At 51.2% G+C, this 19,140-nt stretch overlaps 1 protein-coding gene across 1 annotated transcript in view; it reads right to left on the reverse strand.

The window, feature by feature from the left end:
* Nucleotides 1-19,140, reverse strand: part of LOC142186798 (atrial natriuretic peptide receptor 2-like) — a 175,444-nt gene that overhangs the window by 85,965 nt on the left and 70,339 nt on the right. Inside the window, 2 exon segments of the mRNA XM_075261369.1 lie at nucleotides 11,298-11,392; nucleotides 13,996-14,131. Of these exon segments, the coding sequence (XP_075117470.1) occupies nucleotides 11,298-11,392; nucleotides 13,996-14,131 (231 nt within the window).

Below are 19,140 nucleotides of genomic sequence, written 5' to 3' on the forward strand. Positions count from 1 at the left end.
ATATAGAGACAGGACACACTGTATACAGAGGGTATATAGAGACAGGACACACGGTATACAGAGGGTATATAGAGGCAGCACACACTGTATACAGAGGGTATATAGAGGCAGGACACACGGTATACAGAGGGTATATAGAGACAGGACACACGGTATACAGAGGGTATATAGAGGCAGCACACACGGTATACAGAGGGTATATAGAGGCAGCACACACGGTATACAGAGGGTATATAGAGACAGGACACACTGTATACAGAGGGTATATAGAGACAGGACACACGGTATACAGAGGGTATATAGAGACAGCACACACTGTATACAGAGGGTATATAGAGACAGGACACACGGTATACAGAGGGTATATAGAGACAGGACACACGGTATACAGAGGGTATATAGAGGCAGGACACACTGTATACAGAGGGTATATAGAGACAGGACACACGGTATACAGAGGGTATATAGAGACAGGACACACGGTATACAGAGGGTATATAGAGGCAGCACACACGGTATACAGAGGGTATATAGAGGCAGGATACACGGTATACAGAGGGTATATAGAGGCAGCACACACGGTATACAGAGGGTATATAGAGACAGGACACACTGTATACAGAGGGTATATAGAGGCAGCACACACGGTATACAGAGGGTATATAGAGGCAGCACACTGTATACAGAGGGTATATAGAGACAGGACACACGGTATACAGAGGGTATATAGAGACAGGACACACGGTATACAGAGGGTATATAGAGGCAGCACACACGGTATACAGAGGGTATATAGAGGCAGCACACACGGTATACAGAGGGTATATAGAGACAGGGCACACGGTATACAGAGGGTATATAGAGGCAGCACACACTGTATACAGAGGGTATATAGAGGCAGGACACACAGTATACAGAGGGTATATAGAGACAGGACACACTGTATACAGAGGGTATATAGAGGCAGCACACACAGTATACAGAGGGTATATAGAGACAGGACACACTGTATACAGAGGGTATATAGAGACAGCACACACGGTATACAGAGGGTATATAGAGACAGGACACACTGTATACAGAGGGTATATAGAGGCAGCACACACTGTATACAGAGGGTATATAGAGGCAGCACACACTGTATACAGAGGGTATATAGAGACAGGACACACTGTATACAGAGGGTATATAGAGACAGCACACACGGTATACAGAGGGTATATAGAGGCAGCACACACTGTATACAGAGGGTATATAGAGACAGGACACACTGTATACAGAGGGTATATAGAGACAGCACACACGGTATACAGAGGGTATATAGAGACAGGACACACTGTATACAGAGGGTATATAGAGGCAGCACACACTGTATACAGAGGGTATATAGAGACAGGACACACGGTATACAGAGGGTATATAGAGACAGCACACACGGTATACAGAGGGTATATAGAGACAGGACACACAGTATACAGAGGGTATATAGAGGCAGCACACACGGTATACAGAGGGTATATAGAGGCAGCACACACGGTATACAGAGGGTATACAGAGGGTATATAGAGACAGGACACACGGTATACAGAGGGTATATAGAGGCAGCACACACGGTATACAGAGGGTATATAGAGACAGGACACACTGTATACAGAGGGTATATAGAGGCAGCACACACGGTATACAGAGGGTATATAGAGACAGGACACACTGTATACAGAGGGTATATAGAGGCAGCACACACGGTATACAGAGGGTATATAGAGGCAGCACACTGTATACAGAGGGTATATAGAGACAGGACACACGGTATACAGAGGGTATATAGAGGCAGCACACACGGTATACAGAGGGTATATAGAGGCAGCACACACTGTATACAGAGGGTATATAGAGGCAGCACACTCTGTATACAGAGGGTATATAGAGGCAGCACACACGGTATACAGAGGGTATATAGAGACAGGACACACTGTATACAGAGGGTATATAGAGGCAGCACACACTGTATACAGAGGGTATATAGAGACAGGACACACTGTATACAGAGGGTATATAGAGACAGCACACACGGTATACAGAGGGTATATAGAGACAGGACACACTGTATACAGAGGGTATATAGAGGCAGCACACACGGTATACAGAGGGTATATAGAGGCAGCACACACGGTATACAGAGGGTATATAGAGACAGGACACACGGTATACAGAGGGTATATAGAGACAGGACACACGGTATACAGAGGGTATATAGAGACAGGACACACGGTATACAGAGGGTATATAGAGACAGGACACACGGTATACAGAGGGTATATAGAGGCAGGACACGGTATACAGAGGGTATATAGAGGCAGCACACACGGTATACAGAGGGTATATAGAGGCAGCACACACGGTATACAGAGGGTATATAGAGACAGGACACACGGTATACAGAGGGTATATAGAGACAGGACACACTGTATACAGAGGGTATATAGAGGCAGCACACACTGTATACAGAGGGTATATAGAGACAGCACACACTGTATACAGAGGGTATATAGAGACAGGACACACTGTATACAGAGGGTATATAGAGGCAGCACACACGGTATACAGAGGGTATATAGAGGCAGCACACACGGTATACAGAGGGTATATAGAGGCAGCACACACGGTATACAGAGGGTATATAGAGACAGGAAACACTGTATACAGAGGGTATATAGAGGCAGCACACACGGTATACAGAGGGTATATAGAGACAGGACACACGGTATACAGAGGGTATATAGAGACAGGACACACTGTATACAGAGGGTATATAGAGGCAGGACACACGGTATACAGAGGGTATATAGAGACAGGACACACGGTATACAGAGGGTATATAGAGGCAGGACACACGGTATACAGAGGGTATATAGAGGCAGCACACACGGTATACAGAGGGTATATAGAGGCAGCACACACTGTATACAGAGGGTATATAGAGGCAGCACACACGGTATACAGAGGGTATATAGAGGCAGCACACACGGTATATAGAGGGTATATAGAGGCAGGACACGGTATACAGAGGGTATATAGAGACAGGACACACTGTATACAGAGGGTATATAGAGACAGCACACACTGTATACAGAGGGTATATAGAGGCAGCACACACGGTATACAGAGGGTATATAGAGGCAGGACACACTGTATACAGAGGGTATATAGAGGCAGGACACACAGTATACAGAGGGTATATAGAGACAGCACACACGGTATACAGAGGGTATATAGAGACAGGACACACGGTATACAGAGGGTATATAGAGGCAGCACACACTGTATACAGAGGGTATATAGAGGCAGGACACACGGTATACAGAGGGTATATAGAGGCAGGACACACTGTATACAGAGGGTATATAGAGACAGGGCACACGGTATACAGAGGGTATATAGAGGCAGGACACACTGTATACAGAGGGTATATAGAGGCAGGACACACGGTATACAGAGGGTATATAGAGACAGCACACACGGTATACAGAGGGTATATAGAGGCAGCACACACTGTATACAGAGGGTATATAGAGACAGCACACACTGTATACAGAGGGTATATAGAGACAGGACACACGGTATACAGAGGGTATATAGAGGCAGCACACACGGTATACAGAGGGTATATAGAGGCAGCACACACGGTATACAGAGGGTATATAGAGGCAGCACACACGGTATACAGAGGGTATATAGAGGCAGCACACACGGTATACAGAGGGTATATAGAGGCAGCACACACGGTATACAGAGGGTATACAGAGGGTATATAGAGACAGGACACACGGTATACAGAGGGTATATAGAGACAGGGCACACGGTATACAGAGGGTATATAGAGACAGCACACACTGTATACAGAGGGTATATAGAGGCAGGATACACGGTATACAGAGGGTATATAGAGACAGCACACACGGTATACAGAGGGTATATAGAGGCAGGATACACGGTATACAGAGGGTATATAGAGACAGCACACACAGTATACAGAGGGTATATAGAGACAGCACACACTGTATACAGAGGGTATATAGAGGCAGGATACACGGTATACAGAGGGTATATAGAGACAGCACACACGGTATACAGAGGGTATATAGAGGCAGGATACACGGTATACAGAGGGTATATAGAGGCAGCACACACGGTATACAGAGGGTATATAGAGGCAGCACACACTGTATACAGAGGGTATATAGAGACAGGACACACAGTATACAGAGGGTATATAGAGACAGGACACACTGTATACAGAGGGTATATAGAGACAGGACACACTGTATACAGAGGGTATATAGAGGCAGCACACACGGTATACAGAGGGTATATAGAGGCAGCACACACGGTATACAGAGGGTATATAGAGACAGCACACACGGTATACAGAGGGTATATAGAGGCAGCACACACTGTATACAGAGGGTATATAGAGGCAGCACACACGGTATACAGAGGGTATATAGAGACAGGACACACGGTATACAGAGGGTATATAGAGACAGGACACACGGTATACAGAGGGTATATAGAGACAGCACACACTGTATACAGAGGGTATATAGAGGCAGGACACACGGTATACAGAGGGTATATAGAGGCAGGACACACGGTATACAGAGGGTATATAGAGGCAGGACACGGTATACAGAGGGTATATAGAGGCAGCACACACTGTATACAGAGGGTATATAGAGGCAGGACACACGGTATACAGAGGGTATATAGAGGCAGGACACGGTATACAGAGGGTATATAGAGACAGGGCACACGGTATACAGAGGGTATATAGAGGCAGCACACACTGTATACAGAGGGTATATAGAGGCAGCACACACTGTATACAGAGGGTATATAGAGACAGGACACGGTATACAGAGGGTATATAGAGGCAGCACACACTGTATACAGAGGGTATATAGAGGCAGCACACACTGTATACAGAGGGTATATAGAGGCAGGACACGGTATACAGAGGGTATATAGAGGCAGCACACACTGTATACAGAGGGTATATAGAGGCAGCACACACTGTATACAGAGGGTATATAGAGACAGGACACACTGTATACAGAGGGTATATAGAGGCAGGACACACGGTATACAGAGGGTATATAGAGACAGGACACACGGTATACAGAGGGTATATAGAGACAGCACACACTGTATACAGAGGGTATATAGAGGCAGGACACACGGTATACAGAGGGTATATAGAGGCAGGACACACGGTATACAGAGGGTATATAGAGGCAGGACACGGTATACAGAGGGTATATAGAGGCAGCACACACTGTATACAGAGGGTATATAGAGGCAGGACACACGGTATACAGAGGGTATATAGAGGCAGGACACGGTATACAGAGGGTATATAGAGACAGGGCACACGGTATACAGAGGGTATATAGAGGCAGCACACACTGTATACAGAGGGTATATAGAGGCAGCACACACTGTATACAGAGGGTATATAGAGACAGGACACACTGTATACAGAGGGTATATAGAGACAGGACACGGTATACAGAGGGTATATAGAGGCAGCACACACTGTATACAGAGGGTATATAGAGGCAGCACACACTGTATACAGAGGGTATATAGAGGCAGGACACACTGTATACAGAGGGTATATAGAGGCAGCACACACTGTATACAGAGGGTATATAGAGGCAGCACACACTGTATACAGAGGGTATATAGAGGCAGGACACACGGTATACAGAGGGTATATAGAGGCAGCACACACGGTATACAGAGGGTATATAGAGGCAGCACACACGGTATACAGAGGGTATATAGAGGCAGCACACGGTATACAGAGGGTATATAGAGGCAGCACACACTGTATACAGAGGGTATATAGAGGCAGGACACACGGTATACAGAGGGTATATAGAGGCAGGACACGGTATACAGAGGGTATATAGAGGCAGCACACACGGTATACAGAGGGTATATAGAGGCAGCACACACGGTATACAGAGGGTATATAGAGGCAGCACACACGGTATACAGAGGGTATATAGAGGCAGGACACACTGTATACAGAGGGTATATAGAGACAGCACACACGGTATACAGAGGGTATATAGAGACAGGACACACGGTATACAGAGGGTATATAGAGACAGCACACACGGTATACAGAGGGTATATAGAGGCAGGACACACGGTATACAGAGGGTATATAGAGGCAGCACACACGGTATACAGAGGGTATATAGAGGGTATATAGAGGCAGCACACACGGTATACAGAGGGTATATAGAGGGTATATAGAGGCAGCACACACGGTATACAGAGGGTATATAGAGGCAGCACACACGGTATACAGAGGGTATATAGAGGCAGCACACACGGTATACAGAGGGTATATAGAGACAGCACACACGGTATACAGAGGGTATATAGAGGCAGGACACTGTATACAGAGGGTATATAGAGGCAGGACACACGGTATACAGAGGGTATATAGAGGCAGCACACACGGTATACAGAGGGTATATAGAGGCAGCACACACGGTATACAGAGGGTATATAGAGGAAGCACACACTGTATACAGAGGGTATATAGAGGCAGCACACACGGTATACAGAGGGTATATAGAGGCAGCACACACGGTATACAGAGGGTATATAGAGGCAGCACACACGGTATACAGAGGGTATATAGAGACAGGACACACTGTATACAGAGGGTATATAGAGGCAGCACACACAGTATACAGAGGGTATATAGAGGCAGCACACACGGTATACAGAGGGTATATAGAGGCAGCACACACGGTATACAGAGGGTATATAGAGACAGGACACACTGTATACAGTGGGTATATAGAGGCAGCACACACGGTATACAGAGGGTATATAGAGACAGGACACACTGTATACAGTGGGTATATAGAGGCAGCACACACTGTATACAGAGGGTATATAGAGACAGGACACACTGTATACAGAGGGTATATAGAGACAGGACACACTGTATACAGAGGGTATATAGAGGCAGCACACACGGTATACAGAGGGTATATAGAGGCAGCACACACGGTATACAGAGGGTATATAGAGGCAGCACACACGGTATACAGAGGGTATATAGAGACAGCACACACGGTATACAGAGGGTATATAGAGACAGGACACACGGTATACAGAGGGTATATAGAGGCAGCACACACTGTATACAGAGGGTATATAGAGACAGGACACACGGTATACAGAGGGTATATAGAGGCAGCACACACTGTATACAGAGGGTATATAGAGGCAGGACACACAGTATACAGAGGGTATATAGAGGCAGCACACACTGTATACAGAGGGTATATAGAGACAGGACACACGGTATACAGAGGGTATATAGAGGCAGCACACACGGTATACAGAGGGTATATAGAGACAGGACACACGGTATACAGAGGGTATATAGAGGCAGCACACACTGTATACAGAGGGTATATAGAGGCAGGACACACAGTATACAGAGGGTATATAGAGGCAGCACACACTGTATACAGAGGGTATATAGAGACAGGACACACGGTATACAGAGGGTATATAGAGGCAGCACACACGGTATACAGAGGGTATATAGAGGCAGCACACACGGTATACAGAGGGTATATAGAGACAGGACACACTGTATACAGAGGGTATATAGAGACAGGACACACGGTATACAGAGGGTATATAGAGGCAGCACACACTGTATACAGAGGGTATATAGAGACAGGACACACTGTATACAGAGGGTATATAGAGACAGGACACACGGTATACAGAGGGTATATAGAGGCAGCACACACGGTATACAGAGGGTATATAGAGGCAGCACACACTGTATACAGAGGGTATATAGAGACAGGACACACGGTATACAGAGGGTATATAGAGGCAGCACACACTGTATACAGAGGGTATATAGAGACAGGACACACGGTATACAGAGGGTATATAGAGACAGCACACACGGTATACAGAGGGTATATAGAGACAGGACACACTGTATACAGAGGGTATATAGAGGCAGCACACACGGTATACAGAGGGTATATAGAGGCAGCACACACGGTATACAGAGGGTATATAGAGACAGGACACACGGTATACAGAGGGTATATAGAGGCAGCACACACTGTATACAGAGGGTATATAGAGACAGGACACACTGTATACAGAGGGTATATAGAGGCAGCACACACGGTATACAGAGGGTATATAGAGGCAGCACACACGGTATACAGAGGGTATATAGAGGCAGCACACACGGTATACAGAGGGTATATAGAGGCAGCACACACGGTATACAGAGGGTATATAGAGACAGGACACACGGTATACAGAGGGTATATAGAGACAGGACACACGGTATACAGAGGGTATATAGAGGCAGCACACACGGTATACAGAGGGTATATAGAGGCAGCACACACGGTATACAGAGGGTATATAGAGGCAGCACACACGGTATACAGAGGGTATATAGAGACAGGACACACGGTATACAGAGGGTATATAGAGGCAGGACACGGTATACAGAGGGTATATAGAGGCAGCACACACGGTATACAGAGGGTATATAGAGACAGGACACACGGTATACAGAGGGTATATAGAGGCAGCACACACGGTATACAGAGGGTATATAGAGACAGCACACACGGTATACAGAGGGTATATAGAGGCAGGACACACAGTATACAGAGGGTATATAGAGGCAGCACACACGGTATACAGAGGGTATATAGAGACAGCACACACTGTATACAGAGGGTATATAGAGACAGCACACACTGTATACAGAGGGTATATAGAGACAGGACACACTGTATACAGAGGGTATATAGAGACCGGACACACTGTATACAGAGGGTATATAGAGGCAGGACACACGGTATACAGAGGGTATATAGAGGCAGCACACACGGTATACAGAGGGTATATAGAGGCAGCACACACGGTATACAGAGGGTATATAGAGACAGGACACACGGTATACAGAGGGTATATAGAGGCAGGACACGGTATACAGAGGGTATATAGAGGCAGGACACACGGTATACAGAGGGTATATAGAGGCAGCACACACGGTATACAGAGGGTATATAGAGGCAGGACACGGTATACAGAGGGTATATAGAGGCAGGACACACGGTATACAGAGGGTATATAGAGACAGGACACACTGTATACAGAGGGTATATAGAGGCAGCACACTCTGTATACAGAGGGTATATAGAGGCAGGACACACGGTATACAGAGGGTATATAGAGGCAGCACACACGGTATACAGAGGGTATATAGAGACAGGACACACGGTATACAGAGGGTATATAGAGACAGCACACACTGTATACAGAGGGTATATAGAGACAGGACACACGGTATACAGAGGGTATATAGAGGCAGCACACACGATATACAGAGGGTATATAGAGGCAGCACACACGGTATACAGAGGGTATATAGAGGTAGCACACACGGTATACAGAGGGTATATAGAGGCAGCACACACGGTATACAGAGGGTATATACAGGCAGCACACACGGTATACAGAGGGTATATAGAGGCAGCACACACTGTATCCAGAGGGTATATAGAGACAGGACACACGGTATACAGAGGTTTTATAGAGGCAGCACACACTGTATACAGAGGGTATATAGAGGCAGCACACACGGTATACAGAGGGTATATAGAGGCAGCACACACGGTATACAGAGGGTATATAGAGACAGGACACACGGTATACAGAGGGTATATAGAGGCAGCACACACGGTATACAGAGGGTATATAGAGACAGGACACACGGTATACAGAGGGTATATAGAGGCAGCACACACGGTATACAGAGGGTATATAGAGGCAGGACACACGGTATACAGAGGGTATATAGAGGCAGCACACACGGTATACAGAGGGTATATAGAGACAGGACACACGGTATACAGAGGGTATATAGAGGCAGCACACACGGTATACAGAGGGTATATAGAGGCAGCACACACGGTATACAGAGGGTATATAGAGGCAGGACACACGGTATACAGAGGGTATATAGAGGCAGCACACACGGTATACAGAGGGTATATAGAGGCAGCACACACGGTATACAGAGGGTATATAGAGACAGGACACACTGTATACAGAGGGTATATAGAGGCCGGACACACTGTATACAGAGGGTATATAGAGGCCGCACACACTGTATACAGAGGGTATATAGAGGCAGCACACACGGTATACAGAGGGTATATAGAGGCCGCACACACTGTATACAGAGGGTATATAGAGGCAGCACACACGGTATACAGAGGGTATATAGAGGCAGCACACACGGTATACAGAGGGTATATAGAGACAGGACACACAGTATACAGAGGGTATATAGAGACAGGACACACTGTATACAGAGGGTATATAGAGGCAGCACACACGGTATACAGAGGGTATATAGAGACAGGACACACAGTATACAGAGGGTATATAGAGACAGGACACACAGTATACAGAGGGTATATAGAGGCAGCACACACGGTATACAGAGGGTATATAGAGACAGGACACACAGTATACAGAGGGTATATAGAGGCAGCACACACTGTATACAGAGGGTATATAGAGGCAGGACACACGGTATACAGAGGGTATATAGAGACAGGACACACAGTATACAGAGGGTATATAGAGACAGGACACACTGTATACAGAGGGTATATAGAGGCAGCACACACTGTATACAGAGGGTATATAGAGGCAGGACACAGTATACAGAGGGTATATAGAGACAGGACACACTGTATACAGAGGGTATATAGAGGCAGCACACACGGTATACAGAGGGTATATAGAGACAGGACACACAGTATACAGAGGGTATATAGAGACAGGACACACTGTATACAGAGGGTATATAGAGGCAGCACACACGGTATACAGAGGGTATATAGAGGCAGCACACACGGTATACAGAGGGTATATAGAGGCAGGACACACGGTATACAGAGGGTATATAGAGACAGCACACACGGTATACAGAGGGTATATAGAGGCAGCACACACGGTATACAGAGGGTATATAGAGGCAGCACACACGGTATACAGAGGGTATATAGAGGCAGCACACACGGTATACAGAGGGTATATAGAGGCAGCACACACGGTATACAGAGGGTATATAGAGGCAGGACACACGGTATATAGAGGCAGGACACACGGTATACAGAGGGTATATAGAGTCCTACCTCAAAGTGACCGCTCTCATGGTCAGCCATTGTCCAGAGATCGAAGTCTGTGTTGCGGTCGTTGCTCTTATCCATACTGACAGTCCCAGTGATACCTGAGGGAGACAATAAAGCCGTATTCACACTGCAGATTTCAGGCCGTTTTCCTCACAGACTGAAGACCGGGCAGATTCTTAATAATGGCCGAAAAGTGATCGAGAAAGAAACGGAGACTCCCAGAATCCTCTGCACTGCCCTAGAGATGGAGGAATAAGGAGGAGGCGCCTGCAGGCCACACACAGGACCCCGCACCCTGCACACGGGACCCCCGCACCCTGCACACGGGACCCCCGCACCCTGCACACGGGACCCCCGCACCCTGCACACGGGACCCCCGCACCCTGCACACGGGACCCCCTCACCCTGCACACGGGACCCCGCACCCTGCACACGGGACCCCCTCACCCTGCACACGGGACCCCCGCACCCTGCACACGGGACCCCCTCACCCTGCACACGGGACCCCCTCACCCTGCACACGGGACCCCCGCACCCTGCACACGGGACCCCCGCACCCTGCACACGGGACCCCCTCACCCTGCACACGGGACCCCGCACCCTGCACACGGGACCCCCGCACCCTGCACACGGGACCCCCGCACCCTGCACACGGGACCCCCTCACCCTGCACACGGGACCCCGCACCCTGCACACGGGACCCCCTCACCCTGCACACGGGACCCCCTCACCCTGCACACGGGACCCCCCTCACCCTGCACACGGGACCCCCTCACCCTGCACACGGGACCCCCTCACCCTGCACACGGGACCCCCTCACCCTGCACACGGGACCCCCTCACCCTGCACACGGGACCCCGCACCCTGCACACGGGACCCCGCACCCTGCACACGGGACCCCGCACCCTGCACACGGGACCCCGCACCCTGCACACGGGACCCCCGCACCCTGCACACGGGACCCCCCGCACCCTGCACACGGGACCCCCCGCACCCTGCACACGGGACCCCCTCACCCTGCACACGGGACCCCCTCACCCTGCACACGGGACCCCGCACCCTGCACACAGGACCCCCTCACCCTGCACACAGGACCCCCTCACCCTGCACACAGGACCCCGCACCCTGCACACAGGACCCCGCACCCTGCACACAGGACCCCCTCACCCTGCACACAGGACCCCCGCACCCTGCACACAGGACCCCCGCACCCTGCACACAGGACCCCCGCACCCTGCACACAGGACCCCCCGCACCCTGCACACAGGACCCCCTCACCCTGCACACAGGACCCCGCACCCTGCACACAGGACCCCCCGCACCCTGCACACAGGACCCCCTCACCCTGCACACAGGACCCCGCACCCTGCACACAGGACCCCCTCAACCTGCACACAGGACCCCGCACCCTGCACACAGGACCCCGCACCCTGCACACAGGACCCCGCACCCAGGACCCCCTCACCCTGCACGCAGGACCCCCCACACCCTGCACGCAGGACACCCTCACCCTGCACGCAGGACCCCCCACACCCTGCACGCAGGACCCCCCACACCCTGCACGCAGGACCCCCCCACACCCTGCACGCAGGACCCTGCACCCTGCACACAGGACCCTTCATTCTGCACACAGGACCCCCTGCACCCCCTCACCCTGCACACAGGACCCTGCACACAGGACCCCGCACCCTGCACACAGGACCCCCCGCACCCTGCACACAGGACCCTGCACACAGGACCCCGCACCCTGCACACAGGACCCCCCGCACCCTGCACACAGGACCCCCCGCACCCTGCACACAGGACCCTGCACACAGGACCCTCCGCACCCTGCACACAGGACCCCCCGCACCCTGCACACAGGACCCCCCGCACCCTGCACACAGGACCCCCCGCACCCTGCACACAGGACCCCCCGCACCCTGCCCACAGGACCCCCCCTCACCCTGCACACAGGATCCCCGCACCCTGCACACAGGACCCCTCAGGACCCCCCTCACCCTGCACACAGGACCCCCCCTCACCCTGCACACAGGACCCCCCCGCACCCTGCACACAGGACCCTGCACACAGGACCCTCCGCACCCTGCACGCAGGACCCCCCGCACCCTGCACGCAGGACCCCCCCGCACCCTGCACGCAGGACCCCCCCCGCACCCTGCCCGCAGGACCCCCCCGCACCCTGCCCGCAGGACCCCCCCGCACCCTGCCCGCAGGACCCCCCCCGCACCCTGCACGCAGGACCCCCCCGCACCCTGCACGCAGGACCCCCTCACCCTGCACGCAGGACCCTGCACCCTGCACACAGGACCCCCCGCACACAGGACCCCCCGCACGCAGGACCCCCCCGCACCCTGCACACAGGACCCCCCGCACCCTGCACACAGGACCCCCCGCACCCTGCACACAGGACCCCCCGCACCCTGCACACACGACCCTGCACACAGGACCCCCCACACCCGGCACACAGGACCCTGCACCCGGCACACAGGACCCCCGCACCCGGCACACAGGACCCCCGCACCCGGCACACAGGACCCCCGCACCCGGCACACAGGACCCCCTCATCCTGCACACAGGATCCCCTCATCCTGCACACAGGACCCCCCGCACCCTGCACACAGGACCCCCCGCACCCTGCACACAGTACCCCTCATCCTGCACACAGGACCCCCTCACCCTGCCCACAGGACCCCCTCACCCTGCATACTGCGTTCCTGGATCTTCTGCACAATCCGGATTCCATCCTTCGGTGAGCCTCCTTCTTGTAAGGTCTCATTCAGGGCGTGGGCATAGAGCAGCACTCCGTCATAGAAGCAGCCGGCAATGAGGTTCATCTGTAGAGAAACCCAATACACCATGACCTCATAATACAGAGAGAGCTAGGCCGGGACCGACCTCATAATACAGAGAGAGCTAGGCCGGGACCGACCTCATAATACAGAGAGAGCTAGGCCGGGACCGACCTCATAATACAGAGAGAGCTAGGCCGGGACCGACCTCATAATACAGAGAGAGCTAGGCCGGGACCGACCTCATAATACAGAGAGAGCTAGGCCGGGACCGACCTCATAATACAGAGAGAGCTAGGCCGGGACCGACCTCATAATACAGAGAGAGCTAGGCCGGGACAGTCCATATAATACAGAGAGAGCTAGGCCGGGACAATCTATATAATACAGAGAGAGCTAGGCCGGGACTGACCTCATAATACAGAGAGAGCTAGGCCGGGACAGTCCATATAATACAGAGAGAGCTAGGCCGGGACTGACCTCATAATACAGAGAGAGCTAGGCCGGGACCGACCTCATAATACAGAGAGAGCTAGGCCGGGACCGACCTCATAATACAGAGAGAGCTAGGCCGGGACCGACCTCATAATACAGAGAGAGCTAGGCCGGGACTGACCTCATAATACAGAGAGAGCTAGGCCGGGACCGACCTCATAATACAGAGAGAGCTAGGCCGGGACAGTCCATATAACACAGAGAGAGCTAGGCCGGGACTGACCTCATAATACAGAGAGAGCTAGGCCGGGACTGACCTCATAATACAGAGAGAGCTAGGCCGGGACCGACCTCATAATACAGAGAGAGCTAGGCCGGGACTGACCTCATAATACAGTGAGAGCTAGGCCGGGACAGTCCATATAATACAGAGAGAGCTAGGCCGGGACAATCTATATAATACAGAGAGAGCTAGGCCGGGACTGACCTCATAATACAGAGAGAGCTAGGCCGGGACCGACCTCATAATACAGAGAGAGCTAGGCCGGGACCGACCTCATAATACAGAGAGAGCTAGGCCGGGACCGACCTCATAATACAGTGAGAGCTAGGCCGGGACCGACCTCATAATACAGAGAGAGCTAGGCCGGGACCGACCTCATAATACAGAGAGAGCTAGGCCGGGACCGACCTCATAATACAGAGAGAGCTAGGCCGGGACCGACCTCATAATACAGTGAGAGCTAGGCCGGGACCGACCTCATAATACAGAGAGAGCTAGGCCGGGACAGTCCATATAATACAGAGAGAGCTAGGCCGGGACAATCTATATAATACAGAGAGAGCTAGGCCGGGACAATCTATATAATACAGAGAGAGCTAGGCTGGGACCGACCTCATAATACAGAGAGAGCTAGGCCGGGACCGACCTCATAATACAGAGAGAGCTAGGCCGGGACCGACCTCATAATACAGAGAGAGCTAGGCCGGGACCGACCTCATAATACAGTGAGAGCTAGGCCGGGACCGACCTCATAATACAGAGAGAGCTAGGCCGGGACAGTCCATATAATACAGAGAGAGCTAGGCCGGGACAATCTATATAATACAGAGAGAGCTAGGCCGGGACAATCTATATAATACAGAGAGAGCTAGGCTGGGTCCGACCTCATAATACAGAGAGAGCTAGGCCGGGACAGTCCATATAACACAGAGAGAGCTAGGCCGGGACTGACCTCATAATGCAGAGAGAGCTAGGCCGGGACTGACCTCATAATACAGAGAGAGCTAGGCCGGGACCGACCTCATAATACAGAGAGAGCTAGGCCGGGACCGACCTCATAATACAGAGAGAGCTAGGCCGGGACCGACCTCATAATACAGAGAGAGCTAGGCCGGGACAGTCCATATAATACAGAGAGAGCTAGGCCGGGACAATCTATATAATACAGAGAGAGCTAGGCCGGGACTGACCTCATAATACAGAGAGAGCTAGGCCGGGACAGTCCATATAATACAGAGAGAGCTAGGCCGGGACTGACCTCATAATACAGAGAGAGCTAGGCCGGGACCGACCTCATAATACAGAGAGAGCTAGGCCGGGACCGACCTCATAATACAGAGAGAGCTAGGCCGGGACCGACCTCATAATACAGAGAGAGCTAGGCCGGGACCGACCTCATAATACAGAGAGAGCTAGGCCGGGACTGACCTCATAATACAGAGAGAGCTAGGCCGGGACCGACCTCATAATACAGAGAGAGCTAGGCCGGGACAGTCCATATAACACAGAGAGAGCTAGGCCGGGACTGACCTCATAATACAGAGAGAGCTAGGCCGGGACTGACCTCATAATACAGAGAGAGCTAGGCCGGGACCGACCTCATAATACAGAGAGAGCTAGGCCGGGACAGTCCATATAACACAGAGAGAGCTAGGCCGGGACTGACCTCATAATACAGAGAGAGCTAGGCCAGGACAGTCCATATAATACAGAGAGAGCTAGGCCGGGACCGACCTCATAATACAGAGAGAGCTAGGCCAGGACCGACCTCATAATACAGAGAGAGCTAGGCCGGGACTGACCTCATAATACAGTGAGAGCTAGGCCGGGACAATCCATATAATACAGAGAGAGCTAGGCCGGGACAATCTATATAATACAGAGAGAGCTAGGCCGGGACTGACCTCATAATACAGAGAGAGCTAGGCCGGGACAGTCCATATAATACAGAGAGAGCTAGGCCGGGACTGACCTCATAATACAGAGAGAGGTAGGCCGGGACCGACCTCATAAAACAGAGAGAGCTAGGCCGGGACCGACCTCATAATACAGAGAGAGCTAGGCCGGGACCGACCTCATAATACAGAGAGAGCTAGGCCGGGACCGACCTCATAATACAGAGAGAGCTAGGCCGGGACCGACCTCATAATACAGAGAGAGCTAGGCCGGGACCGACCTCATAATACAGAGAGAGCTAGGCCGGGACAATCCATATAATACAGAGAGAGCTAGGCCGGGACAATCTATATAATACAGAGAGAGCTAGGCCGGGACTGACCTCATAATACAGAGAGAGCTAGGCCGGGACAGTCCATATAATACAGAGAGAGCTAGGCCGGGACTGACCTCATAATACAGAGAGAGCTAGGCCGGGACCGACCTCATAATACAGAGAGAGCTAGGCCGGGACCGACCTCATAATACAGAGAGAGCTAGGCCGGGACCGACCTCATAATACAGTGAAAGCTAGGCCGGGACCGACCTCATAATACAGAGAGAGCTAGGCCGGGACCGACCTCATAATACAGAGAGAGCTAGGCCGGGACCGACCTCATAATACAGAGAGAGCTAGGCCGGGACCGACCTCATAATACAGAGAGAGCTAGGCCGGGACAGTCCATATAATACAGAGAGAGCTAGGCCGGGACAATCTATATAATACAGAGAGAGCTAGGCCGGGACAATCTATATAATACAGAGAGAGCTAGGCTGGGACCGACCTCATAATACAGAGAGAGCTAGGCCGGGACCGACCTCATAATACAGAGAGAGCTAGGCCGGGACCGACCTCATAATACAGAGAGAGCTAGGCCGGGACCGACCTCATAATACAGTGAGAGCTAGGCCGGGACCGACCTCATAATACAGAAAGAGCTAGGCCGGGACAGTCCATATAATACAGAGAGAGCTAGGCCGGGACAATCTATATAATACAGAGAGAGCTAGGCTGGGACCGACCTCATAATACAGAGAGAGCTAGGCCGGGACAGTCCATATAACACAGAGAGAGCTAGGCTGGGACTGTCTATATAATACAGAGAGAGCTAGGCCGGGACTGACTTAAAGGGACATTGCATATCGATCACAGAATCAAACGCCTTCTTAAAGTCCACGAAGCAGGCGAATATCTTGCCTCTTCTGGTGTTGTGGACGTGCGTCTTGATGAGGCTGTGCAGGGTGTAGATATGGTCTGTGGTGCGGTGGTTTGGCATGAACCCTGCTTGGCTCTTGCTGAGGACCCCGTGTTGTGTGAGGAAGGTGAGGATTCTGTTATTGATGATGCTGTTGAACAGTTTCCCCAGCTATGTGCTGCTGACGCAGATCCCTCTGTAGTTGTTGGGGTCATATTGGTCCCCATTCTTGTAGATGGGGGTTATGAGCCCTTTGTTCCAGTCTTCGGGGAAGTGTCCAGCATTGAGCACGAGGGTGAATAGCTTTGCCAGTGCCGCGTGTATTGCTGGAGGGCTGTATTTGATCATCTCTGGTAGGATGCCGTCAGGGCCACTGGCCTTTTTGCCTTTCAGCAGGACAATTCTTTCCTGTATATCTTTTATGGTGATTGGTGAGTCCAGAGGGTTCTGGAAGTCTTTGATGACTTTCTCCATGTCCCTCAGTTTGGTGATTATCTGTTGCTGTTCTGGAGTTAGGTCTTCTTCTGGGATGTTTTTGTAGAGACCTCTGAAGTAGTTGAGCCAGATATTGCCATTTTGGATGTGGAGAGAGTTTTTCTTGGGCTTTGTGCCCATGTGGTGCCAGGTCTCCCAGAATGAGCTGTCCTGGAGGGAGTCCTCTAGTTGCTCTATTTTGTGGGAGAGGTATCTCTGTTTCTTCTCTCTGAGGGTGCCCTTGTATTGCTTGCATAGATTGTTGTAGGCTTCCCTCGACTCTCTGTTGTTGGGGTCCCTGTGTTTCTGGTTGGAGGCTGCCCTTAGAGAACGGCGTAGAGCCTTGCAGTCGCTGTCAAACCATTTGTGAGACTGTTTGTTAGTCGGTCTCTTGGGCTTTGTCTGTTTCAGGCCTGCTAGTTCTGCCGTGGTGTACAGGATGTTACTGAAGTCCTTCACTGCTCGGGTGGCCCCTTGTTGGTCTGGCTGGTAGGAACTCATATAGAAGTTTGTGAGCAGTTCCTTGATTTCGGGTCGGTTAGCCGCATTGGTGTATTCGGTGGCCCGGTGACTGGTCCATATAAAGAATGGTGGCAGGTTGTAGAGACCAATCTGGTGGGGCTGCTGTGTGAGGGGCTTGTCAGTGGATCTCATGTACAGCAGGATCTGGTTGTGGTCTGACAGGTGTGTCTCAGGGGTGACTATGAGAGCATCTATGTCTGACCGGTCTG

The sequence above is a fragment of the Leptodactylus fuscus genome, unplaced genomic scaffold (assembly GCF_031893055.1).
Source record: "Leptodactylus fuscus isolate aLepFus1 unplaced genomic scaffold, aLepFus1.hap2 HAP2_SCAFFOLD_119, whole genome shotgun sequence".
In the NCBI taxonomy this organism is placed as follows: Eukaryota; Metazoa; Chordata; class Amphibia; order Anura; family Leptodactylidae; genus Leptodactylus; species Leptodactylus fuscus.